Source organism: Capricornis sumatraensis, chromosome 14, assembly GCF_032405125.1.
Source record: "Capricornis sumatraensis isolate serow.1 chromosome 14, serow.2, whole genome shotgun sequence".
Lineage (NCBI taxonomy): Eukaryota > Metazoa > Chordata > Mammalia > Artiodactyla > Bovidae > Capricornis > Capricornis sumatraensis.
This window is the reverse complement of record NC_091082.1, coordinates 87,735,469-87,761,926: the sequence shown is the minus strand read 5'-3', so window position 1 is coordinate 87,761,926 and position 26,458 is coordinate 87,735,469. Positions and strand designations below refer to the sequence as shown.

The 26,458-nt window shown below is 54.5% G+C and overlaps 1 protein-coding gene across 1 annotated transcript in view; it reads left to right on the top strand.

Annotated features, from left to right (window-relative positions):
- The first annotated feature begins 379 nt into the window (after nucleotides 1-379).
- The window catches only part of IPO9 (importin 9), a 39,575-nt gene continuing 13,496 nt past the window's right edge, over nucleotides 380-26,458 (top strand). The window contains exons 1-14 of the mRNA XM_068986484.1: nucleotides 380-542; nucleotides 10,008-10,069; nucleotides 10,287-10,373; nucleotides 11,049-11,250; nucleotides 13,773-13,861; nucleotides 14,486-14,572; nucleotides 15,015-15,134; nucleotides 15,242-15,342; nucleotides 15,525-15,583; nucleotides 16,136-16,287; nucleotides 17,314-17,412; nucleotides 18,452-18,558; nucleotides 18,884-19,023; nucleotides 21,131-21,290. Of these exons, the coding sequence (XP_068842585.1) occupies nucleotides 380-542; nucleotides 10,008-10,069; nucleotides 10,287-10,373; nucleotides 11,049-11,250; nucleotides 13,773-13,861; nucleotides 14,486-14,572; nucleotides 15,015-15,134; nucleotides 15,242-15,342; nucleotides 15,525-15,583; nucleotides 16,136-16,287; nucleotides 17,314-17,412; nucleotides 18,452-18,558; nucleotides 18,884-19,023; nucleotides 21,131-21,290 (1,628 nt within the window). The remainder of the gene's footprint in view (nucleotides 543-10,007; nucleotides 10,070-10,286; nucleotides 10,374-11,048; nucleotides 11,251-13,772; nucleotides 13,862-14,485; nucleotides 14,573-15,014; nucleotides 15,135-15,241; nucleotides 15,343-15,524; nucleotides 15,584-16,135; nucleotides 16,288-17,313; nucleotides 17,413-18,451; nucleotides 18,559-18,883; nucleotides 19,024-21,130; nucleotides 21,291-26,458) is intronic.

The following is a 26,458-nucleotide window of genomic DNA, read 5'->3' as shown; positions in this document are numbered from 1 at the left end:
CAGACCCTCTCCCCAAAGCCGTGTCCGCAGGTCCGCATCCTGCCCTCTTCTGACGTGCTGTCGCACCTGAGGAATCCGTGCCTGCGGAAGTCAGGGCTGCGTTCCAGCGGCCGCTGCGCACTGGCCGTCGGCGGCCGCTCTTCCGCCGCCCGCGCCGGGTTCCCGCGCAGGCGGTGCGGGTCTCGTCCCCGCGGCAGGCGGCGCGGGTCTCGTCCCCGCGGCAGGCGGCGCTGTCTGCGGAGGCCCGCCCCGCGGCCCCGCCCCGCGCTCCCGTCGGCCCCCGCGCTCCCGTCGGCCCCCGCGCAGGCGCGGCTTTGCGGATTGGCCGCGCGCGGGAGCCGTCCGGCGGCGGCGGGGCGGGCGCGCGGCGCGGGGCAAGATGGCGGCGGCGGCGGCGGCAGGCGCGGCCTCGGGACTGCCGGGGCCGGTGGCCCAGGGGCTGAAGGAGGCGCTGGTGGACACGCTCACCGGCATTCTGTCCCCGGTGCAGGAGGTGCGGGCGGCCGCGGAGGAGCAGATCAAGGTGCTGGAGGTGACGGAGGGTGAGTGAGGCGGGCCGCCGCGAGGGCGGCGGGTCTGGGCCGCGCCGGCCGCTGCCCGAGCCCCGGCCGGAGGCTGGGCCTGGGGACGCCTGGCCTGGAGCGCCGGAGCGGAGGGCTCCGGGCAGCCCGGGGCTCGGGCTCGGGGCCGGGGGCTGGGCCGTGGGGGCGCGCTCCCGGGCGCAGGGCCCGCCGGGGGCCTGGCGGCGCCTCCGCACGCGTCCCCGGGAGTCGGTCGCTGAGCGGGCGCCTCCCCGCCCCGCCCCGCCGCCGCCGGTCTTCCGATCGGCCGGCGCTGTTCGGAGGGGCCGGCCGTCCTTTGTCTTTGCGTCTTTGTCCCCCTCCTTCTGCTGGGCGCTCGGGAGTCATGGAGGGCGAGACAGGCCTTTGGTTTGAGGGTGTCCGCCAGCTCCTGCCGAGCGGGCCTTTGTGCAGGCCCGGGGCAGCCACGCTGCGACGAGCATTGGGTCCTGAAACCCGAGGAGGGGAATCCGCTCAAGCTTTCTGTCGGGAACGCGGCTGGCCTGTCGGGGCTTCGTAGGCAAAACTCCAAACCTGCGGACTCCCGGAGCTCAGCAGGACGGCCCCAGCACCTCTCAGATTGGCCGTAGGAGTTGGCCCTCCCACGGACTGAGGTTTTTTTTTTAAATAATTTAAGACAACGCTCCCATAAATTTAATCTTGTATTCTCCCACAGCATGAGAAAGCTCTTGAAAAACCAAGTTATAAGATCTGGGGTTTTGCGGGGTGAGGACCATTTGAAGGCCCAGTTTTAACTGTCATCGTTTTGTGAATGTCAGGCCCTGTAAGAGGAGCAACCGCTGGGCAGGAGAAAGCTCTTTGAGAGCCGTGCACACTGACCTGCGGGAACCATCTCTGCCTACTGGGTGAAGTTCCTTTTCTCACACTAAGGCCTCTGCCTCCTTTGGGTATGAAGGAGAAAGAAGCAGAGGAACTTGGCCACGCTCAGGTTACCACTTGAGTGATGCTGGAGACGTGGTGCCCTCCCTGGGTGGTGCCAGGGTGCTCAGTGCCCCTCGCGAAGGCGAGCCTGGCTCCTGTTGGAGCTGCCCAGCGGCAGCTGGGCTCTGGGCCCCTCCGCCACAGCCAGCAAAGCGGCCCCGTCTAGGCAGAGCCCGTCACCATCTTGAGGTCTCCTTGCAGCTCTGCTCTCTTACTTCATCTGTTTGGATCTCAAAGTGAAAAACGGACGGGCAGAATTTTCGCATTTGACCTCTGCCACTGATGGGAATAAACTGACACACACACGGCACATAACTCACTGGGAATGTGCTTGGAGGTGTGAAGAGGCTTCGTGCTGCTGGTGGCCCAGCAGGAACGCATAGATGCAGGTGTGGGGCGCAGTGTGCCGGCTGTATCGAGTCAGCGGAATTGAAGGCAGTACTTTGGACCCTTTGGAGGTTATTTAGGTTTAAAAATATTCTAATTCCTGTTAAGTAAAAACTATAGAGAGCAGCTCCTTTCGGTAGCCTGTTTCTGAGGGAGGGTGGCGACCCCGCCCTCAGGAGCGTGCCTTGCTTCTCTCTTTTCCTCTCCTGGTGTTTGGCACGTTGTGTTTTGCCATCGGGTGCAGAGTACCTTCTGTCTCATATTCTCATTCTGTCACGTCTCCTTTCCACAGTTGCTTTCTTCTTTAATGAAAACAGAGCACGTGGCTTCCCAGCCAGGCTTTAGCCAGCTGTTTGGCCTGGTGAAGCGGGCAGGGCCTTGCTCCCAGTGTTAGAACACCCTGCAGGCTGTTCTTGCAAATGAATGACTCTTTCCCACTCCTTTGGAGTTGCTTTCTGTTCTAGTTTTATACTAGTAGGAGAAACCTTGCTTTCTGGTCCTAGGAAATACACTTCCTTAAAACTTGGCCGTTAATGGGAAATCTGGGAGTTGCTGTCTCTTATTATTGTGGTCTTTGCATCCTTTTTTTGGTTCCATGGATGACAACCAAACACGGTTGTTTCTAGACCCCTCGAATAGCCACACTGTCTTTCAGTTCAGTTCAGTCACTCAGTCATGTCCGACTCTTTGCAACCCCATGGACTGCAGCACACCAGGCCTCCCTGTCCCTCACCAACTCTTGGAGTCCACCCAAACCCGTGTCCATTGAGTTGGTGACGCCATTCAACCATCTCATCCTCTGTCGTCCCCTTCTCCTCCTGCCCCCAATCCCTCCCAGCATCAGGGTCTTTTCCAATGAGTCAGCTCTTTGCATGAGGTGGCCAAAGTATTGGAGTTTCAGCTTCAACATCAGTCCTTCCAATGAACACCCAGGACTGATCTCCTTCAGAATGGACTGGTTGGATCTCCTTTCTGTCCAAGGGACTCTCAAGAGTCTTCTCCAACACCACAGTTCAAAAATATCAATTCTTCTGCACTCAGCTTTCTTTATAATCCAACTCTCACATCCATACATGACCACTGGAAAAACCATAGCCTTGACTAGACGGACCTTTGTTGACAAAGTAATATCTCTGCTTTTTAATATGCTGTTTAGGTTGGTCATAACTTTCCTTCCAAGGAGTAAGCGTCTTTTAATTTCCTGGCTACACGGATTCACCATCTGCAGTGATTTTGGAGCCCAGGAAAATAAAGCCTAACACTGTTTCCACGGATTCCCCGTCTGTTTGCCATGGAGTGGTGGGACACTGTCTTTATGAGCCACTCATTACCGCCTCGTGTGGGAGCTGGTCACAGGCGACCCTCGAGATCGGCTCGTCTGCCCCCTTTTTGACAAACAAGTCTGCTGCCTTCCTTGGCTGCCACATGATGATCTGAGTCTTGGAGATTAAGTGGAAGAATCTCTCATTTAATTTGGGGGGAAGACACAGGTCAGTGGTAAAGTCCGTGTTAAGTAGACAGACAAGAGAGGTTGTCATGCTCTGAGCAGAGTCTGGTGTAGAAGAAATTTTAAGAAGCAATTATCGTGGAAAATTGAGGTGCTGGAACCCAAAGCACATCTGGGTCATTCAGCCAGCAAGCAGGTATTTTCCAGGAAATAACTCATTGCGCGCCTGTTCCCATGTTTTCCAGTATGGGAGTTTGTTTTCTTAAGCCAAAGAAGTGTGTCTGTGTGAGAGAGCCACGTGACGCGTGCAGTAGGTTAGCTTTGAAAGGATGAAGACGGGCTGTTTCCGTCAGCCTGGTGTGCTGGAGTGGTTTTCTTGACTCCCCAGTCGCTGGGCACCTGAAGGAACCCAGCAAGCCTTCCTGACTCATGCAGCCTGTAAACAGGGCTGATGGGCAGAGGGCACAGTGCTGCCTTCTTCAGATGGCGCCCCAGCCTGCACTGAGACGCTTGTCACTGCAGAGTCTGGAGGGTCCTGGGCTGCACGGTGAAGTCCCAGCAGATGGTTGGTGCCCTTTGTCTCCTTAGGAGGGCTGCGATTTTGTGTGTCGTCAGCAGTGCTTGTTGGAAGTCAGTTCTGCCTCTCTAAAGTAGGGATTAGTCCTTTTGGTCTGTTCAAGTGCTCTTCCAATTCCATTTTATTCAACAGCTGGGATCATAGCGAGCGTCTTACGAACCTGGTCGTTTAAAAGGAGGAGAGTCTGCGAACCGTTGAGGGCCTCTTACCTCAGTCTGATGTTCTCTACTTAGCTTTTTAAACTCTGTGTGTGTGTGTGTGTGTGTGTGTGTGTGTGTGTGTGTGCGCGTGTGCGTGCAACTGACGCCACGATCGTGCGTTTCGAGAGTGTCAGCTCTTCATTTCTGGTGTGTCTGTGCATGGCCTGTTCTTGTATCTCAGAACACAGCTGTTTCCTCCTTTTCTTCTCTGTCCGCTCTCCTCTGAGAGCAGCATCGCCTGCGTGCTGGAATGTGCTGCGTCCATTCGTAAGCTGTAACTCTCCAGGCCAGCACAGTACAGGCTTCCTTTTGATGCTTATCTGTCTCGCTGTGTCGGGCCTCAGTTACGGCGCTCAGGTTCTTCGTTTTGTCCTCTGGGATCTGTTGTTGCCGCGCGCGTGCCTAGTTGCTTCGTGGCTTGTGGGATCTTAGTTCCCTGACCGGGGATTGAACGCATGTCCCCTGCACCGCAGGGCAGATCGTGCACTCGCTTACGTGACGCGACGCCTGGGCGGTTTTCTTCTTTTAGTTATTTGTTTTTGTTTGTTAGAAATGAAGACATTTGGCCTTGACTTAGTTTTTTATGTCTTGCTCCCAGCAGATAGGTCGCAGAAAATACATCTTTTCCTTCCCTCCCACCACTGCTGTGTCGCGCTGGGGAGGGGGACTCGCGCGCGCGCTTTTCCTGGCCTCTCATGCCGCCCGGACGTCTGCGTGACTCTTCTGCCCGGACGTCTGTCTGCGTCGCTCCGTCCGTCCGTCTCCGGTGCCCGGGGGCTGATTGCCGCTTCGGGGGCTCACGGGCGCCTTCTGGCTCTTTTGCAGCGTAGCGTAAGCACTGTCAGCCGCCAAGGGAGCCGCTCCAGGATCCAGAGGCACTCCTGCGCGCGTGGCGGGCGCCGAGCCCCGCGGAAGGCGGCTGCGCTCGGAGAAAGGCCAGTGGTGGAGTTTTCTTTTTCCTTTCAGCTGGGCTTTTGTGAAAGTCCTGTGAGAAAGGGGGCTTCCCCAGAGACTCCCTCCTTCCCAGACCGGCTGGCCCCCAGTCCTCGGAGCAGGAGCTTTCCTGACCGTCCAGCCTCAAGCCTCCGGTCAGCCCTTGAGACCAGGAGCTTATATTTCTCAGCTTATCCTGTCTCCTCCATGCTGTCCTTAGAGCTTCCCTTCTAAGCCGAGTTGTAGGAGGATCCTGTTTTTGCCTAGTGGGGTGAAGTGAAAGAAAGGGGAGCGAGGAAAACCAGAGAGGGCAGCAGAGACTGAAGGGCCAGAGGGCGATTTGGAGAGGGCGAGCGGTTTCTTCCAAAGCAGGTTCAAGGGCACCTTGTGGGGTCGGGTTAAAGGTTAATCCAGCCCCACTTGGAGTTGGTGCGAACCCAGACTCACAGGCCTGTCCTTACTCGTCTTGGGAAAGGGAACCGAGAAGTGAACTTTCTTAAGGAAAATGGCTTTAGAAAGCTGACTTCATGTAGCCTGCTTGAGAATGCCTCTCTTCGGCTTAACTTCATAGGTTGAATCTTACTTTAATCTGTATTTGTCCTTTTCAAGCAAAACGAAGTAAGAGCTATGCCTGTCTGTGTCTCTTGCATTTTCCCTGCCTTAATCATCCCAAAGTAAGTTACTCAGGTGTTCTCATGCTTTCTGAGGAAATGACGTTAATTTCAGCAAAACTGAAAATCCCCCAACACACGCTAAAATTAAAAGCTTGTTTCTTTATGGATATACTTAGTTATATTACACCAAAAACTACTGTATGATCTCTGTTAAGTGAATGTCTGTAAACAGGATTTTTTCCTGCTTCACAGAAGTCCTCAGTGGATAAGGCAGTGGTGTTGGTAAGATTTAAAGTCAGTCAGAGAGCTTCTGGGTTTTCCTGGCAGCTCATCCTGAGTTACTTCTCTAAAGCACAGAGTTCACCATCTGCATAGCGCCACTGGCATGGCTTGTCACACTTAGGGTTTTTTAAGTAATTTAAAAATAACTGAAAATGAAATTAAATCGTATAGTCTGAAGCTCTTCTGTTGTGACAGATAGCCTATATTTCTAATGGGTGTGTAGTCTAGAGTAAACTAGGTTAAATAAAATTGCTATCTTCCTTCTTATATCCCCCTTTTCCCTAGTGCATATGAGCTCTTTGTCTTTGAATTTTGGGGTTTCCAAACCAAAGTTGATCACGACACTGTCTCTGAAACTCTGGGAGCCTGTGGTGAAGAAGTCGATTCTGCTCATCCGTTCTAAAGATCTGTCCTTAGGTGGTGGTCTTTGAAGACTTTGATTTCCATTAGCTTTTGAGCAGAGTCATATTTCTGAACTTTCAAGCCTCTTCTTTCTTCTGTGGAGGAAATAAACTTTGAGACAAAGTCCTCTGTGGACCGGGTTGTAGGTGCAAATCCCCTGGCTGACGGAGGTTCTGGGCCCCACGTGGGTCTTAATCTTCCCTTCCTCTCACCATCTTTTACTGCAGTCTCAGTGATGTGTGAAGCACGGTGATTGGTGGAAATTGGGGTGTGATCTTCAATAGGTTCCAAGACAAAATGAATTTAAAGATTATGTTTGAGTGAAGAGCTCCCGATTACTGTGACCCTCACCAGACTACCACTTCCTCATGGCCTTGGATGGAAAGCGTGTGTTCACACAAAGCTCTTCTTTAAAAAGAGTGGGCTTGGCAGTTCTTGGGTTGATGAGAAAGGACCCCTGTGTAGAGTTCGCCTGGTCTTCCTGCACTAATGACTCTTCTCATGGGTGCAGGGTGGGCTGGTGGGTAAGACCTGGTTCCTTCTCCCTTCTGTGAGCCTCGGTGTGAGCGCTCCACCACTGTCTGTGCTTGCATGGGGAGGTAATTAACTATTCACATCGGCTTAAGCTTTATAGTCTCCACTCAAGTTCCAAGGCCTTCTCAAAAATGCCCCATTTTATACCTCAGTGTCTTTCCTTTTCACACCTTATGGCTGAAGATTTCGTTTATCTTGATCTCATCGTCTGGTGATCCGGACCTTGTACTTTTGGCAAGGACATTAACACCCGCATCAGAGTGGTCCTGCGAAAATTGTTGAAAATGATGCCTTGAAAGAAAACAGCGTGTGTCCTAGGTAACTTAAGAGTGTGTTTCAGACGCTCTGAAGGACCTCACGTAGGCTCACCAGGATCGGCTGACAGGGCTCAGGGGAGAGAATCCCGAGCTTCTTAGCCAACTTGGAGCCGCAGTCAGCGCCCGTTGCCACACGGAGGATCTGAGGTCAGAGGGCGTGTGGGGACCCTGGCAGGCGCCCTCTGCCCTCTCCCCCTTCCGTGGGTGTCACACGTGCACTTCAGGGGCTTTTCTCCCACTCAGCTCGAGCTTTGGTCAGAATCCAAGCAGTCTGACTCGTCTATGTTAGTCCATTGGGAAAGCTGACTCCCGTATCTTTGGGTTGTAGGGACCTGCTGTTTATTCTATTAAAAATGCATTTTATAAAAAACTTAACAGAGAGTGAACTAGCCAGATTAACCCTGAGAATTAGAATGGACTTCAGTATCTTTAGAGGTAGTTCTGCAAATGTGAACTGTTTGCTTGTGATTTGATAACTTACTAACAGCTGTAGAAAGAATGTGGCGACTTTTTTAGTCTTGCAAACTCTTCCTTTCCTGAGTGAGACTTAAGTGCCATAGGACTGTATCAGTAATTGTAGCTTAAAATAAGAGTGTAATAAGAGTGAGTAAGAACCCAGTAAAGTAGCATAAATTAAAGATACAAAAAAAGTTAAAACACAGAATCAGTAGCCTTCACATTCGCAAACAGTAAAAGGCTAGAGGATATGGCAGTGGTTTTGGTGTTTTAAGGCCTTTACAACAGCGACAAAAAGAGTAAGTCCTCAGGAGTGAAATGAACAGAAACTCTGCGGGAAGCTATTGGGCAGCATCAACCGTCCCGAAAGGGCTCCAGGCAGGCGTGGACGAACGGGACGGTGAGCTGTCTAGGCGGGTGAGGCCGGCCGATTCTGAAGGTCACCGGAAGGGAAGTTTGGAAGGAATAGCTCCCGAAACACCAAAAGCGGCAAAAACGGAAGAGGCGTTAGTTCCCGCAGACGCTTCACCGGAAGCCTCTGTAATCGAAACAGGCGCACGGCGCTGGCGCACAGACAAACAGAATGCGGGCTAAGACAGAGGCCGAGGGGCCGACGCAAGCGACCGGAAGGTTAGTGTTGGTGCAGGCGGCCCCTCAGCCGCTGCGGTAAGGACACGCCTTCAGTGAAGGTGCTGGGCCAGCTGCGGGGGGGCCGCTCGAGATCAGACCAGTTCCCGCCCCGCACAGACTATCAGCGGCAAAGGGATTCGGAATCTAAATGTTTAAAAAGAAACCATAAACATTGTAGAAGGGCATATGGGCGAATTTTTCTTTATCTTTGGCATAAAGAAAGGCGTCCTAACTACAGCTCAAATCCAGAGGCAGCGAAAGGTTGATAAACTTGACCTTAAAATTTTAATTTGACAAAAGTTAGGACCAGCAAGACTAAAGTACAGCTGTGCCTAGCATGTTCAAACTGGAGAAAACCGAGAGAGAGACGATCTTAAAAGGAGTCAGAGGAAAAGAGCACCTTATTTGTGGAGGAACAAGAGTTAACAGTTACATTGGACGGCTCTTCAGAAACCATACAAGCAGGAGAGGAGAGGCGTGAAGTACTTAACGTGATCACAGAAAATATATTACCCACTAAGCTCACCTTGAAAGCTGAAGAGTTAAGGCTTTCCCAGACAAGGAGACTCTGGCGGTCCATTGGTTGACACTCTGCACTCCCAATACAGGGGGCCTGTGTTCAGTCCCTGCTTGGGGAACTAAGACCCCATGTGACCCCTGTTCCTGAGCCATTCTGAGTTAATTGCTGTGTCTGGTGTGAGCCAAGGGTCAGGCAGTCCTCCCACACGTGGGTACCCAGTGGTCCTGGCGCCAGCTGCTGCGCAGGCTGCTCTTTGCGCGTCGAGCGGCTGCCCTGCTGGTCTGGGGGGCTGTCTCTGCCAGTGCCACACTGTTGATTGCTGCGGATCTGCAGTGCGTTTTGAAATTGGGGAGTGTGAATCCTCCAGTGCAGGCCTTCTTTTTCAAGATTGTTTTGGCTATTTGGGATCCCTTGAGATTCCATATGAAATTTAGGATGGGTTTTTGTATCTCTACAGGACAGTCATTGGAATTTTGACAGGGATCGCATTGAAGGATCTGAATTTTAATTTGGGAGTGAGCGTGGCAGCCTCTCCCATATGCGTGTGTGTGTGTGTGTGCTGGGTCTCCGTGGCCGCGTGGCCTTCCTGGTTGTGGTGCTTAAGCTTCTCGTTGCAGTGGCGTCTCGCTGGGGAGCACGGGCTTCACTGCCCCGTGGCACGTGGGGTCCTTAGACCAGGGATCCCGACCATGTCCCCTGTGTGGAGAGGCGGGTTCTTACCCACAGCAGCACCAAGAAAGCCCCCAGTATGCGTTTTGAAATTACTGTGTATGTTGCTATTAGAAACTGTTGGCTTGTAACGGTTGTGTTTTTAGGACTAAGCCTGTTAAGACCATATTTCCTTAGACTTAATCATCTCTTAAACCTGATGGCGTAGATCTGGGCAACTCCCGAAGTCTCAGCTTTTAAGTTTTCCTTGGCGTTAGGTAGCACCAGTTTTCGATTAGACGACACTTTATCGCCACCTTGAAGGACACGACGGCGTGCAGTGACGGGGGAAGTGAGAGGTGCTGGGACTGTCCACGTGAGCAGCCCCACGCTGCAGGCTCCCTGTTCCTCTTTCTTGGAGGAGTTAGTCACCAGCATCTTTGGAGGCACCAAATCAGGCTCTTCTCTGAGGTCTTGTTGGCATCAGGGTTAGAGCTCAGTAAACCGCCGTGGCTTTCCTGGGTGCCCTTAGGCTCACAGTGGGATTTTCTCTTCCAGAATTCGGTGTCCACCTGGCAGAGTTGACCGTCGATCCCCAGGGGGCACTGGCGATCCGTCAGGTAAGTCAAGACTGACTGGCCCCGTTTATAAGTAAGTTCTCTCTACTTGGTGGTAAAACTTTCTTATGGGAAAGCGAAAGGGTAAGGCCAGCTTATAAATAACTTAGAGTTTGCTCCAGACTTGGACAGTTCAGATGGATGCGTCAGGCCCTGTGTGTAGGTGCATGTGTGAAGAAAGGCTTTCTTTGCTCTCCCACCTGGCTCGTTTCCTTCACAGCTGGCGTCAGTCATCCTGAAACAGTACGTGGAGACCCACTGGTGTGCCCAGTCGGAGAAGTTCAGGCCTCCTGAGACCACAGAAAGGGTGAGGAGAGGCACTCGGCCTGTCTCGCTCTGGAGGTCAGGGGTCCTCGTAGCAGCCTGGGCAGAGGGGGATGGAGTGGTTGGCGGCTGCCATTCTGGGCAACGTGCTGCAGAAAAGAGAGCTCGAGTGCCAGGCAGACCTGGTTCACATGCCAGCCTGCCTCTTACTAGCTACGAAATGTTGTGAAAGTGTTTTAACTTCTGAGGTTCAGTTTCCTAAATATCTAAAATCCCAGCTTCAGAGACTTGTTTGCGGGTTGCCTGAGGCAGCGCTCCTCCCCCGTCGGGTGCTGTGCACCCGTCCTGGGGCCCCATGGCGTTCCGAGGTCTGAGGCCCTTTGGAACTTGCCGCAGTGGGAGTGCTCCACGCCTGCGCCGTCTGGGACAGCTGCTCTTCGCGCGTGGTGCCGAGTGCCTCAGATGGGGCTCAGGCGGCCGACAGGCTCGGCTTCCAATCTCGCCTAGTTTCCACTGCTTTAAACGGCCTGTGTGCCTGGCGGCCCCTGTCGTGGACAGCGTGAGTGTGGAGCCGCGGGCGGCTTGGGGCGCAGCGTTGCGGGCCTCTGCACAGGCGCACAGCTCCCTGCCCACGTTGCTCTTCCAGCACGTGAGCTGGGCAGTGACCGGCCACGCTCTCACACCCCGTCTCACGCGGGCGGGCTTCTCTCCTCTCCAGGCAAAGGTCGTCATCCGGGAACTGTTGCCCAGCGGCCTGAGGGAGTCCATAAGCAAGGTGCGCTCCAGCGTGGCCTACGCGGTGTCGGCCATCGCGCACTGGGACTGGCCCGAGGCCTGGCCGCAGCTCTTCAACCTGCTCATGGGGATGCTGGTGAGCGGAGACGTGAACGCCGTCCACGGTGCCATGCGGGTGCTGACAGGTACGGGCGCCACACCCTGGCCCCACGCGCCCCCCATTCCGCCCGGCTCTCACCTCCACGCTGCCCGCCCGCGTCAGGGACCCTCCCTCTCAGGAGAGGGCCGCGCGTGGCAGTCCGGCATGCAGACTGCAGTTCACAGTCTGGCCTCCCTTGACCCGACCTGCTCGCCTCTTGAACCTGAGTTTTCCTGGTGTGTAAAGTTGGGGTGATGGTACTGTCCACCTGGCGGGGGCTTCTCGTGGCTTCAGTGAGCTCGTCTCGGTGAGATGTCCTGTGCCGGTACGACAGGTCTGCGAGAGATTGTAGCTGTTGTGATCGTCATCATCACACAGTGTTTTCTATGTAGTTCGATGCGAAGATAAGAGCAGTCAAGTCGTTTTTCTGGGAATGTGGAAAGAAGATAAAAAGAGCCACACGATGTGGTCAGGACCGTCACTTGGCCAGCTTAGGACACGTGTAATGTTTGGTGTGAGCAGTTGAGAAAAACACTTGAGCTTTTAGTCCCGAGAGGTTCGGTGCGGAGCTCTTCTAGGCACGGGTAGCTTGTCAGTCCCTCAGAGGCCTGCTGTTACGCGCCCCCAACCTGCCCGCGGCCGGAGGCCCCGCCTCTGCAGAGCCTGCCCTGCTTCCTCCCGCAGCCTCTGCTCTGCTTTCAGCGAATCCGCGTGTGGACCTTAGCCGCTGGCTGTTGACGCGTCAGAAAGCACGGTCCCCTCTCTTTATACAGGTTTTCATATCTTTTCTCCTTCTCCGTGATTTGCCATCTCACCTGACAAGTATTCTTACCTAGTTAGGAACGGCGTTTCTACGGGTTTTGCTTTATTAAACTTGGCGTCGGGGCCCAATCTAGCAAGTTCATCTAGCACTGAGTTTGCGCAAGCTCTGGAGGCGGTGAAGGACGGGGAAGCCTGCAGCAGTGCAGCCCGTGGGGTTGGAGAGAGCCGGACACGCGCCGTGGCCGGGTGGCCGGGCTGCCGCCGCAGCCTAAGGTTGATGGCTGTGCCGGTCCTGGGTCCGAGAGCAGTCCCTCCTCTGGCTTCGTGCCACGCCCCCCGCCCTGTCGCGCCTCCCAGCTGGGTGCGCCTGTGTCGATCGCCTGGGACACGTGCTCGTGGCACGCGCCGCCGCCCGCTGGGGAAGTCGCACGCTCTCTGCTCAGACTCTCGCTTCCCTGCCCGCGGCTCTGCTTCTCTGTGTGGCTTACTTCTCAGGAGACCTCTCATACCCTTCTGTGGAGTGAGCCTTCTAGGATTCTTTACTCAACAGCCTCATCATGCCAAAATATCAATTAACAGGTCTGTTTTCCACTAAGGAGAGGAAGCCTGCTCCTCCCCTGTCTCCAACACAAAGTTCAGCTGCTCCTCATGAAACCTGGAGGAGAAGGTGGTTGCCCGTGTCCCCAGAGCTGTCTCGCTGCAGAGCCCTTGCTGTGTGTGACTAGCGGAGTCTATTCAGTGAGATGACTGCACTCGGCCGCAGGGAAGGAGCTGGCCGGGCGTGCTCCCATGCTGGAGGCGGCGGACGTGGGTGGAGAGCAGCCACCTCACACCAGGGAGCTGCTCCGTGAGGCTGGACGCGCTCTGGGGGCCGCTAAGGCGCGCGTGCAGGGCGCAGGGTGGTGTGGGTGGGCAGGAGGCCAGGAGGAGAAGGGGCTTGTAGGGGCTGTTCAAGGCCCTGCTCCTGTCTGCCTGGTTTAGCGAGGCTTCCCATTAAACTCACCGTTCGTCCACGAGAACCAAGGCCAACGGTGGGGAGGCAGCGCAGGCCAGCTGTCACGGCCAAGGCTGCTGACACACAGGCCTTGGCCCTGTCTTCCATCTCATAGCGCTGTGGAGACGCGGCTGCTGGTGTCCTGCACTTTCTCTGACTTGATCAGTGCCCTTAGAAAACTTGTTTTGGACTTAATTATGTGAAGGGTTGTAAATTGGAAAATGAGTGTCAGAGTACAAAATGCAGTTGGTTAAGCAGCAGACGAGCGAGCGGACGCGGGCTTGGGTCCTGTGTTTCACAGTCAGTGATGCATTTCAGATCTCAGCTTGCTGCCTCGGTGCCTCGTGAGGCTTTGGATGTGAAGGGAACGTCTGGTTCGACGGCCAGACTGGCGGGGTAGCGGCCCCTTGCTCTTCCTTTGAGCAGCAGCCTGACCTTGGTCAGCGGACGCATCCCCATGGGCAGGCCGGAGCGGGAGCCTGGTGTCTCCCAGGCTTTCTCACCTGCGTCACGGCGGCTTCGGGGGCCAGGCGCTGAAGGCAGAACCCGGCGAGGCGCGCCTGGGTGCCGGCGCAGGCCAGGCCGAGCCCAGGGTCCCCTCCGTGGCCCGGCGCGCTCCACAGCCTCGCGTGCGCGCCTTTCCCTGCGGTGTTCCCTTTCCATCTCACAGATGCTCCACACTGCTTCCCTGCCCCGGGTAGGGCTCCCAGCCAGCGTCTCTCCCTGCATGCTCCGTGAAGCAGTCCAGCAGTGGTCACCTGAATGCTTTTATAAAGCAGTGTGATTTTTACTGCCTGCTTTCTTCTCTGCAGAATTCACACGGGAAGTCACCGACACGCAGATGCCCCTGGTTGCGCCTGTGATCCTCCCAGAGATGTACAGGATCTTCACCATGGCCGAGGTAGGGGCTTTGCGTGGCTGAGAGCGGCCCTGCCTCTCGGGAGCCTGTCGAGTCTGCTGCTGATCCCAGACCTGAAGACGAGGGCTGACGGAGGGCTGCGTCCGATGAGCCTCAGCCCCTTCCCTTGCGACTGGGAGGCCAGGCCTCTGGGGAGAGCGGAGGGGCTGCTGGAGCTCTAGGCGGCCACCGTGGGGCTGCCCAGGCCCCTCTGGGGCCGCCCCCCCACCTGCCCCCTTCGCCGCGTGCCGGGCACAGCCTCCCGTGCTCCTCAGCATGGGCCTTGCTGTGTGTGCTGGGCTGGTGACTGCCCGCTGGGGGATGTTCCAGCCTCGCTGCTCCTCCCCGTGCCGAGCCAGGGGCTGCGTTCTGAAAGCACTGCACAGACTGCTGGGGTTCCGAGGTGAACCCAGCTGCGTGAGTCCAGTCAGATCAGCCCACAGAGGCCTGAATACAAGGCTGCCGCTGAAGTTCCCACATTGGGTTAAATAAGCCTGTCCCCTGGACAGGACTGGGGGACATTCCTTGTCTCTCGGGGACCCAGTCCCGTGTCAGGGTTGAGTGGTCACAGTGGAGCCACACGTGCACGCACATCAGCCTCACGGCCCCGCTGTGACTCGCTCCCAGGTGTATGGGGTCCGAACCCGCTCCCGAGCCGTGGAGATCTTCACCACCTGTGCCCACATGGTCTGCAACATGGAGGAGCTGGAGAAGGTGAGCGCGCCTCCGCCGTGGCCGCCGGCCTGCCCTGCGCTCTGGCGGGATGTGCTGGGCACACAGCAGCCGTGCCTTTGATGCAGTGAGCGTCCGTGTGCAGCTGGGCCTCCTTTCGGTTGAGTCTGTCTTTCCCTGGTACCTTGTCCTGCATCGTCTCTGCACAGCTGGCACCGGGGCTTTATTGCTCCTTCATTGCCTCCCGTGTGGGACCTGCCTACCAGAAATGCCAGTCCCTGGGGTCAGGAGTGGCTTGAAGAAGCTCCTGGTGAGGAGCCGCCAGTGTTGAATAAGGACACGGCAGACCCTGGGGACACCTCCGGTGACCTTTTGGCCACACCCTTCTGACTAGGGCCTGAGCCTGGAGGGTCTGGAGGCGCCGCCTGCCTGGGCGCCGCAGATCCAGGCTGAGTCCAGGGCTGATCTTAGTCTCTGCCTCCAGGGCGCAGCCAGGGTCCTGATCCTTCCTGTGGTGCAGCAGTTCACAGAGGCCTTCGTCCAGGCCCTGCAGGTCCCAGACGGCCCCGCGTCCGACAGTGGGTTCAAGATGGAGGTCCTGAAGGTGCGTGCTTTCTGCTGGGGGTGCTGGGAGTCTGCAGGGTGGTCTGACCTCAGCAACTTTTCTCCCACGTCACCTGCACCTCTTGGGTTTTTCCTGTAACTTCTCAGGCAGTGACAGCCCTGGTGAAAAGCTTCCCGAAGCACATGGCATCCTCCATGCAGCAGATCCTGCCCATTGTTTGGAACACCCTGACGGAGAGCGCAGCCTTATATCCTTGCTGGGAGAGGGCAGGGGCCGGCCGCCCCCGGGGCTGGGCGTCTGGAGCCTCGGGCCTCACGTTCCCACGGTTCCGCCTGCTTAGAGTGTCTGCTCGTGGTGTTGGAGTGTGTCATGTCCCCTTGTAGCGTGTGTGCGAAGCGGCTGCAGATTCTGTTTCTTTACTCATCATACTTATGTGAGGACAGAAGTCAACTACACAGAGGAAGTGGAGGACCCTGTGGACTCCGACGGTGCGTAGCGCGTTTGGTCGCAGACCTCGTGGTAGAGAAGGGAGCCAGGGAGAGCCGAGACGAAGGCAGGAAATTAGAGGCTTTGCTCTCTTGAGAATGTTCTCACTGGGTTTCCTGTCAGTGGATTAGATGTGGGGAAACAGAAACGGAAAATCTGTAATCTGTTCCTCGTCAGCATTTGCATAAGTCTTATGAAGTCATGGAATTTCTCAGTGGAAAATGTATTCAGTGCTTCAGATTCTTCTTTCTTTCGGTTGCACTGCGTGACTTGCAGGATCTTAATTCCCCATCCAGGGATTGAACCCAGGCCCTCAGCAGTGAAAGCCCAAAGTCCTAACCACTGGGCCACCAGGGAGCTCCCTGGTTCTTCTTCTGGAAACACCCAAGAGTGCTTAGTATCCCGTCCTCGGGCCCTCTTCCGTTGCCTGGAGCAGCATCATTGGCGAGTGCTGTAGCCGGCCCCTAACGCACACGGCGGGTGTAGCTCCTTCCCAGCATCTGAGCTTCCTCCTGTCTTCTTGTCACTAAGCTTCTCTCGCGTACTTCCTGTAGGTGAAGTCCTGGGCTTTGAAAACCTCGTCTTTAGCATTTTCGAGTTTGTCCACGCTCTCCTGGAAAACAGCAAATTCAAAAGCACCGTCAAGAAGGCCTTGCCCGAGCTGATCTACCACATTATTCTGTACATGCAGATCACTGAGGAGCAGGTACCAGAGCGGCGGAGCCGCCGAGCGGCGCGCCCGTGAGCCCGAGCGCGGGGAGCGGCGCGCCCGTGAGCCCGAGTGTGGGGTGGTGGAGTCGCTGAGCGGCGTGCCCGTGAGCCCGAGCGCAGGGAGCGGCGAGCCCCTGCAGCCCGAGTGTGGGGTCTCGGAGCCGCTGAGCGGCGTGCCTGTGCAGCCCGAGTGTGGGGAGCGGCGTGCCCGTGAGCCCGAGTGTGGGGTGGTGGAGTTGCTGAGCGGCGCGCCCCTGCAGCCCGAGCGCGGGGAGCGGCGCGCCCCTGCAGCCCGAGTGTGGGGTCTCGGAGCCGCTGAGCGGCGTGCCTGTGCAGCCCGAGTGTGGGGAGCGGCGTGCCCGTGAGCCTGAGTGTGCGGTCTCGGAGTCGCTGAGCGGTGTGCCTGTGCAGCCTGAGTGTGGGGTCTCGCTCAGGCGTCTGCTCATTTCTGAAAACTGACACCTGAAGAGCACCGTGACCGGAAGTTCTAGGAAAGCTGTGACTTCCATTCACAGCATTTTGCCGAGTACCTGGGTGCTGGGGTTTATCAGCTTCTGTGGTAGGTAGGTAGGTGGACTTGTAGAATACTCCCACTTTGATATCTATAGGGGACCCCCAACCAAGGACGCGATAGCAGGAAGAGCCTGGCCTTTCTCTGTAGATAGTAAGACACAGCATTCAGATCCTTAGCCTGGTCAGAGAGTCATTAGACCAGAAGAGGGCCTTAGAAATACGGTAATGCCTGTACTGCGTCCTAGGAACTGACGTGACTTTCACAGTAGACTCCCGTCAGACCTGCTAGACTCAGCAAATGGGCCTGCTGGGGTCACAGCCGACTGGCAGCAGGAGGAGCCGGCAGTCAGCCACCTTCTGCAGCGGCCTCAGCGGCATGGCTTGATAAAGGGTTTGCTTCTCTGCATCAGAAAGAGTAGCGTTCTCTTCAAGATAAAAACAGAAGGTTGGAATCTTCTGTGTGTGTGTGGGCCAGCCTCACAGAGAGCTGACTGCATCGTCCTTTCAGATCAAAGTGTGGACCGCCAACCCCCAGCAGTTTGTGGAAGACGAGGACGACGATACCTTCTCCTACACCGTCAGGATCGCGGCCCAGGACCTGCTGCTGGTGAGGGCTGCCCCGACGCCCCGCCCACCAGGGTCCTGACGGCAGCCGCTTCTCCTCTTGGTTCTGGGCCTCCCTCGAGCTTTAGCTCAGCACTGGGCTTGGGCAGCTTTACCTTAGGCTGGGGCAGGCAGCAGAGTAGCTCAGATGGTAAAGAATCTGCCTGCAGCCCCTCAGGAGGCCTGGGCTCAATCCTTTGGTCAGGAAGATCCCCTGAGAAGGGAATAGCAACCCACTCCCGTCTTCTTGCCTGGAGAATTCCAGGGACAGAGGAGCTTGGTGGGCCACAGTCCATGGGGTCAGAAAGACTCAGAGGTGACTGAGCGACTAACAAGAGCATCTCAAGTGAAGTCTGATACGCAGGAATTTTAAAGTGCTTGGTCTGGTTCTGATTTACACACCAATACTGATGTAAGACGGGGCGTGGTGTTCTAATGGGAGAGGGTATTTGAATCAGGAGCTCTTCGGTTTAGCTCAGTCTTCAGCAAGGGTCTGTGTGTAGCACGGACTAGAGGCTGGCAGATTTGAAGCGCTGTGATTGCTGCTACGTGAGCATCCCAGCGGCTGCCTGTCTCCTCTGGCTCTGACCGGAACACAGAGCTGTCTCTAGCCTGAGCTCTGTGGAGAAGCTGCTGCCTGTCTGGTGATACACTTATTCCCGTTTCACGGTTGGTGGGCAGTCCGTTGTCCTTTGGTGTTTTTGAGGCACCTCAGGAAGGCCACGGCATGTCACTTAATAGATTAGCCTTGCTTTTCCAAGTTGACCTCCCAGAGATAAATACCTGGTCCGTTGCCGGCCACAGCTGTGTCTCATCGACCCCTGATGCTCTACAGAATGTAGCTGTGGGAAGCCGTCCATTCTGTAAGCTTTAGAGAGCTCAGCCTCTGCAGAGAGACGGGCGCTGCTCCAACTTAGAGACCTTTGTGCAGCTCAGGATTGCATTATGAATGCATCTGAGCACGTTGGCCACGTGCACGGCAGTGCAGTTTATGGTTTTAATTTGCACAGAAATATTTGTTGGCACCTCTCCTTTCATCCTAGGCTGTGGCCTCTGATTTCCAGAATGAGAGTGCGGCCGCCCTGGCTGCTGCGGCCGCTCGGCACTTACAGGAGGCTGAGCAGACCAAGAGCAGTGGCGCCGAGCACTGGTGAGGGGGGTCAGCGGGCGGCCTCGTGGGGGCACCCTCTGGGAGTCGGGTGAGGGCAGGCATCCTGGCTTTGAATCACCTGTTCTAAAGCAGTTTTTCCTTAAAATGGTTCAGTGCTTTTATTTTATCCCTTTTTAAAAAGCCTGGAAAGGAGGGGCTTCTGCTTTGTTTTTAGTTAGAAAAGCCTGTTACTGTTAAGCTACACTGTTTCAGGATACAGGCTTGGGTTGGAACAGTAGCTCGGCGCCCTCCAGGGTCAGGCTTGCTGAAGCGCCTTTCCCTCAAGTGCTTGTGCCTGACTTTGGTGGTGGGGCCCCTTTGGCAGGTGGAAGGTCCACGAGGCCTGCATGCTGGCCCTCGGCTCGGTGAAGGCCGCCGTCACCGACAGCGTGAAGAGCGGCAGGGTCCCCTTCGACATGCACGGCTTCCTGACCGGCGTTGTCCTTGCAGACCTCAGCCTCTCAGGTGTGTTTCAGCGCAGCAGGGTGTGGGGGGCTTCAGCTCTGTTGTTCCCTCAGGTAAACCTTGGGGTGGAATTCTTCTTGCAGCCTGAAGCTGGGGCGGCCTCATTGCTCACTCTTCTTGCCATTCTCCCACGTCTGCCCCTGTGTTCATGCCCACTGCCCGGGGTGGTGTTTGGCGTCTGAACAGGACGCAGGTGTGGCTGCTGTGCAGGGAGCGCTCTGGCCGGAGCTGTAGACGCAGAGCCCCCTGTACCCTCAGGCAGCCTGTGTCAGGCTCATCCTCTCTCTTGCTTCCCGTCAGTTTTCTCTAACCGTCTGTTCTCTCTGAAACTATTCTAACTAGATAATTAAAGGGCTCTGCTCCCACGTTCGGGTTCACTGCTAGCCTTAGAAGTAATCACCTCGACTGCGTGGAGCCCATTCCTCACGGCACAGGGCTCTGGCTGCGGGACAGCGGCATCCTGAGGCCAGGCCGCAGCTCTGTCTCTGCTTCCTCTCTGAGCCTAGGTCGTGGGGCCCTCACATTGCTCCTGCCGTGCCAGTCCCCTGTCCTGTGTCCTTGTCCTGAGTTAGCCCTTTGGGCAGCTTAGGCCACTGGAGAGCCGCCTCTATCCCTAATGACGTCGTCAGGCCAGCTCTCATTCTGAGTCACAGGTCAGGGAACCAGGCAGTTGAGTGTCGTGGTCTCAGACCCGCTGAGGGCGCTCCTTCTCTTCCACAGTCGCACACGTGCAGCCTGCTGTGCTTGGCGGATGCTCTTCTCTCTTCTGCTGGAATGCGCAGCGTGTGCAGGTGGAAGCCTTTTCACGCACCTTCCGCCCCGCAGCGCCTGGCCCCTGATGCACGCAGTGTGATGACTGCTGGAATTTCTCACACCCACCGGCATATTTTTTCCAGAATTTGCCCTAGCAAAGCTTTTCTATATAAGCCATTCTCAAACTTTTTGTGGTCTCGGGACCCCTTTACACCTTTAGAAATTATCAGTGACCCCAAGGAGATTTTTTTGTCACGTGTAACAGTATTTAATATACTAGAAATTAAAACTGAGAAGCTTTCAGAACATAAGAATCGCAAGCATCCGTCCCGTTGGCTGCCAGAGCAGTGGTGACGCATCATGTAACCTTTGGAAACCACTGTGTGCGACGGAGTGAGACTGAAACAGCGTTGTCTTAGTTTTGCTGCAAAAACGTTTCACTTGTAACTTCCAGGACTTCCTGGACCCTCTTTTGAGAATTGTTGCTCTCCATTCTGTGATTTATCACGTAATTATCTGGCACAGTTTGCTAGGTTCTGTTGACTAGGTCCCATCGACTAATATTTATTGTACAGGTAACAAGATTAAGCCCTGTCACAGCTAAATAGGCATAGTCTCTATTCTCAAACATCTTAATAACAGGCAGGGCATAGTAGTCTTTATCCCAGTGGCTGGAATATCAGTATATATATATTTGAATACATATGTATAGTTCATGTTAGAAAGCTGATGACGTAAGATTAAAGTGGCACGGAGACAGGATTACTTCAGCCCAAGAGATCGTTTTAGATAATACAAGGAGAGGCGAGTGTGTCGGCTTAAAGGCCAAGCACAGAAATGGCAACGAAAGACGGCAGCCTCCTAGGGTGGGTGCGTGCCTGAGTTTGGAGGCACAGAGGGGATTGGAGGTGATGCCAGAGGCACTGATCCAAGGGACTGTATTTGGTAAGCTGTGGAATTTATTGACATTTTAAATAAGAGAATGACAGAGATGTAATTTGTAATATTCCAGCAGTGGTCCAAGAGTAGGGGAAGGCTGGCCACGGGGAAGCTTCCAGAGAGCTGGTTAGCAGTGCGTGAGGAATGGCGAGAGCTGGGGCGGGGTCAGGGCTGGGATGTCTTTTCAGTCTAGGAATGTTCAGAATGTGCTTTGGGAATCTGGGAAACTGCTCTAGGTTCTGTGCCACAGGCCACACGTTTGCTTCTTTCGCAGTCTCGCTCCTCCTGTCCATCAGCTGTGTGTGTGTGAGGTGGTGCCCACCTGTTGCAGCACGCCAAGGCGTGGCGTTGGGAGGAGGGGCGAGCAGCTGGAGTGTGCCGTGTCCTGCCCCTGACTGCTCTCTCTCCTTCCCAGTGTCTCCTTTCCTCCTGGGCCGGGCCCTCTGGGCTGCCAGCCGGTTTACTGTTGCTATGTCCCCCGAGTTGATCCAGCAGTTTCTTCAGGCAACGGTTAGTGGTCTTCATGAGACACAGCCCCCATCAGTTCGAATCTCCGCAGTGAGAGCCATCTGGGGGTGAGTACGCCTTCTCAGAGCAAGCAGCCTTGTCTAAGAGGAAGTCGCTCAGGGCAGACGCCCCAAACAGCAGCTGCCCAGCTCACTGTGCTGCTCGGAGGTTTCTGACGGAGATCTCCTGCAGAGTGAATGTCGGCAGGACAGGGCTTCTGCGAGTCCCAGATGTGTCCTGTTTTTCTCCTCTTTCCTTTTCAAATCAGTCCAGTTCTGGGACCATCTGGACAGCTCCCTCCCCCACAGAGGGGCCGAACCTGGGCTCTGAGAGAGACCTGACTTGCCTGGGGCTGCACAGTGGTGGAGCATAGCATAAAAGTGGGCCGAGAGCCCAGCCCGCCTGCTTGACTGATGGTATCTGTGCTGGAAACCAAGCTTGGGGTAACATGGCCTGGGAGCTGTGTGTGTTCTCCCCAGTTTTGCATCTTTCTCGTAGCTCGTGGCTCAGGTAGCCCTTTATTTGTGCCCCCCCCGCAGACCAGAGAGGCATTGGTGTTTGCAGGGGTATTTTCAAGTCCAAACCTAAGAGCCTCAGTTGAGTCTTAAGAATTGCTTGAAACCCTAAAAACACAGAGTTTCTCTCCACCCACCTGCCCTGCCCCCTGCCCTCCTGAAGCAGATGGAGGCGCTGGGCATCGTGTGTCCTCAGAGGGCACTAGGGTGCAGGCTGTCAGGGGACTCCGGACAAGGGGCTCTTGCTCTCATCCCTCCTGCACCCGCAGTTTGGCATGTGTCCAAGTGCAGAGCCTCCTGAGGACAAGCGCGCTGTTCTGAGAAGACAGGCTCCCATCCTGACTGCTGACTTGCCCACCAGCCCTGGCTGTGGCCCCATTTGACTTGGCTCTGTCATCATCACCGAACACCGGGCAGCCGGGGGGGACCTCACTGACCTGTGCGTCAGGTTATAGGAGCACAGGCTGTCCCAGCTCTGGATCGAGCAGGTGGTCCCGGAAGTCCTGGAGAACGCTGACTGAGACAGCTGCCCACAGATGAGGGAGCCTTTGCCGACGTCCACAGCCCAGTGGAGGTGCTCCAGCCCGACACTGGGGTGAACAGTTCAAGACTGGACACTTGTAAGAGACTGGTCACTGCAGCCTGCAGGAGCCGACTGCTGCTTCTGATGCAAGACTGCAACGGAGACGTAAAGGAGCCTGAAAAGCCAAGCAAACCTGGCGTCAGGAAGGAAACAGCAGTTTCCCAGTGACCAACCCCAGAGGCATGGAGGCCTGCGCTCATCTGATGGAGCGTTCAGAGCAGCCATTCTAAGCAGCTCAGTTAACTGCAGGAAAGCACAGAACCCAACTTCATGAAATCAGAAAAACAACTGGCAGACGAACTGAGAGACTCAGCCCAGAGAGAGCAGGCGTGAAACAGTGAATGAATTCTGGAGCTGAAGGATGCGGGAAATGACGCGCAAAGCGCCACAGAGAGCATCAGGAGCAGAGGGAGTCAGGTAGGAGCCTGCGAAGTAGAAGGTGGGGCCTTGCGAAATTACCCAGTCCGAGGATGGCCGAGAGTAGAGAGTGAAAACAAGGGAAGAGGTGTGAGCCCAGTGGCACCTTTAGGAGAAAGAGTAGATTGACTGGAGTCCCAGAAGAAAAGGAAGAAACCTTTTCAAAGAAATACTGCATGGGAACTTCCCAAATCTGAGGGGAGACTTGTGCCTCTTAGTCATAAAGCTAATATACTTCACCCCAAAATTTCAGTCCACGGTGATCTTCAAGACACAGCATAATAAAACTTACCTAAAATCAAAGACAGAAGTTTCAAAGCATCATGAGGCAAAAACCTTTTCTCGTAGGAGGAAGCTCCCGTAAGGCTGGCAACAGGTTTCTCAGCAGAAACTTTGCGGGCCAAGGGAAAGGAAGTCGCTCCGGCGTGTCCGAGTCTTCGCGACCCTGTGGACTGCAGCCCACCAGGCTCCTCTGTCCATGGGATTTTCCAGGCAAGAGTGCTGGAGTGGGGTGCCGTCACCTCCTCCATGAACGAGTGCCTGTTTGTAAACGTGTGGCTGATGGAGACAGTGCAGCCACTAGGCTGTCTCACTGCAAGTTCAGTGGTCGAGAGGGAGCAGCTCGAGGGACATCACACAGTCTGTAAACCAGCTGGAAGGGGCCATCCAGACTTTGCCCTGCCGAACCCTTTCTGGGCGATGATTAGACAAGTCCTCAGACAGTGGAATGATACATTCTAGGTGCTGAATGAAAAAATGGCCAACCAAGAATACTTTACCTAGCAAAGCTGTCCTTCAGAAGTGAAGACTAGATCAAGGCTTTCCAAGACAAGCAGAGCTGAAGGAGCTCTTCAGTGCTAGACCTGCCTTGCAAGAAGCACTGGAAACTCTCCCAGCTGAAATGGAAAGATGCATATTTCTAATGGGAAAATATATAATATATTGCTACAGGTAAGTATATTGTTGATTCAGAATACTCTTAATACTGTGATGTGATAGTATTAACCACCTGACTCTAGTATAAAGGGTGAAAGATCAAGGTATTATAAATAACCAGCTAAATGAACCCAGGTCTCCCTCATTATAGGCTTTCCTGTGTGAGCCACCAGGGAAGTCCTCATTATAATGAATACACAGCATGAAAGAGACTAATTTGTGATATCAGAGACGTTGATGATGGGAGTGAAGGAGTGGAGTTTCTTTATATCTGTAAAATGCCTTATGGTGACCACAAAGCAAAAGTCTGTGATTGACGCACAAACAGTAAAGAGAAGAAGGAAAGCGTTCCTCTATGGGAGATCACCATTCACAGGGGAACACGGCCAGAGGGGCAGTGGGGGGCAGGCCACGGGAGAGCCAGCAAGCAGTTAATAAAATGGCGATTAGTAAACTGGGCTTACTTACCAAAAGTTATCTTAACTATAAATGGACTAAATTCTCCAATTAAAAGTCAGATTAGCTGAACGGATTGGAAGAAAGAACCAGTTGAGGCGACAGGTCTTAAGACACATAGGCTCAAAGTAAAGGAATGGAGAAAAGATACTCCATGTTAAATAGAAACCAGAAGAGAGTGAGAATATCTGTACTTTTATCAGCAAGTGGACTTTAATTTAGAAGCTGTAACATGAAACAGCTCATTATACTATAAGGGGGTTGGTTCATCAGGAAGATAGAACAGTCTCAGATTCACGTGCCTCTGCCGTCGGAGCACCGAAGTACACCCAGCAGATACTAACCCGAAAGGAGAGACAGACGGCAGTACAGTAACAGATTTATACCCCTCCCCTTTACAGTGGGACTTTTTGTCCAAACAGAAAATCAGTAATGGAACATTGGACCTAAACTACACTTTCACCCAGATGGACCCAGCAGACCTGAGCAGTTCATCCAGCAGCAGCTGAGCCTACCTCCTTCCCACGCGTGCGTGGGGTACGCTGCAGGACAGGCCATGCCGCCAGGGTCGGTCAGTCTAAGGTGAAAACATATCAAGTGTCTTTCCCAGTCACATGTGGAGGAAACTTTTGAAATTAGTTATAGGAGGAAAGCTAGAAAAATCACAGATACATGGAAATCAAACAGTACTTTTCTGAACAACCTGTGGGTCAAAGGAATAATTAGGAGAGAATCTAAACATGTCTCGAAGCACGTGAAAACGGAAATGCAACATGCCAAAACTTGCAAGACGGAGCGACGGAGACGGGAGCCGCGGCAGAGGAGGGTCGTGACTGGGAACACTCACATTAGAGCCCAAACTTGCAGGACGCAGAGACAGGAGCTGCGACAAAGGAGGGTCGTGACTGGGAACACTCACATTAGAGCCCAAACTTGCAGGACGCAGAGACGGGAGCCGCGGCAGAGGAGGGTCGTGACTGGGAACACTCACATTAGAGCAAAAGAGGAAAAATGGCCTCAGACAGCCTCCCTCTCTCCCTCAGGAGCTCGAAAGAGACCAGTGCAAGCCCAGAGGCAGCAGGAGGAAGACGAGAGCGGCGCCCGAGGAGCGGGGCCGGAGAGGCATGGGAAGAGCGCGGTGGAGTAAGAGCTGGCGTCCTGAGGAGACGAGCAAAGCTGACAAGCCGCAGCTAGGCTGGAAAGGGGAGCGAGCACGCGTGCGGATCAGGGATGGAGCCGGAGACTTCACAGCTGAGGCCACAGGGAGACAAAGGCTCGGAGAGGCCGCTGTGAGCAAGTGCCTGCCAGCAAAAGGGTACCAGAAGAGATGCATAGACTCTTGGAGACACGCAGCCCAGCAGACCTGGACCATGACGAGCTTGAACATCTGAACAGACCGGTAGGTGATGAGGAGGGTGAGTCAGTAACGAGAAACCTGCCACGGGAAAAGCCCAGGGCCAGACGGTTCCACTGGGGAGTTCCAGCAAACGTTCAAAGAGAAGTGAAGACCAGCCCTTCTCAGACGCTGTCCAAATACTGAAGAGGAGGGAGCATTTCCAAACCCATTTTTCTAGGCCAGCGTTACCCTGATAACAAGGACACTGCAGGAAGAGACAGCAGGTCGGTGTGCCTGACGAGCATGAGCCTCAGCACAGCGCCAGCAGACTCGGCCCGGCAGCGCGGGGAAGGGCGGCACGCCGCCGTCAAGCGGAGCTGACTCCTGGGGCGCGAAGGGCTCAGCGTGCAGAAACTAATTAATAAACGAGTATCCACTTAACAGAATGAAAAACTAAAATATGCAAATATCTCAATAGATGCAGAAAAAGCATTTGACAAAATTCAGTACCCTTTCATGATCAAAGCTTTCAACAAAGCACGTAGAAGGAACATACCTCAACATAATAAAGGCCATATATGACACACCCCCAGTTAATATATTCAGCAGTGAACGGCTGAAAGCTTTTCCTCTTAAGAACAGGTAAGGGTACCCGCTCTTACCACTCCTTCTCAACATAGTCCTCGAATTCCTGAGCAGAGCAGTTAGAAAGGAAAATAATAGTGAGCTATCAGAAAGAGAAACTTAAAAATAGTTGCGTCAAAAACAATAAAATGTCTAAGAATAAACATAAGCCACCAAGATGAAAGACCTATACACAGAAAGCTATGAGACATCGAGGAAAGAAATTGAAGGCACAAACTAATGGATTTTTCATGTTCATAGACTGAGATAATGAACATTATTTAAATGTCCAAACTACCGAAAACAGCTACAGATCCAGTGTAGTCCCACTCAAAATCCCAGTGCATTTTTTACATAAATAGAACAATC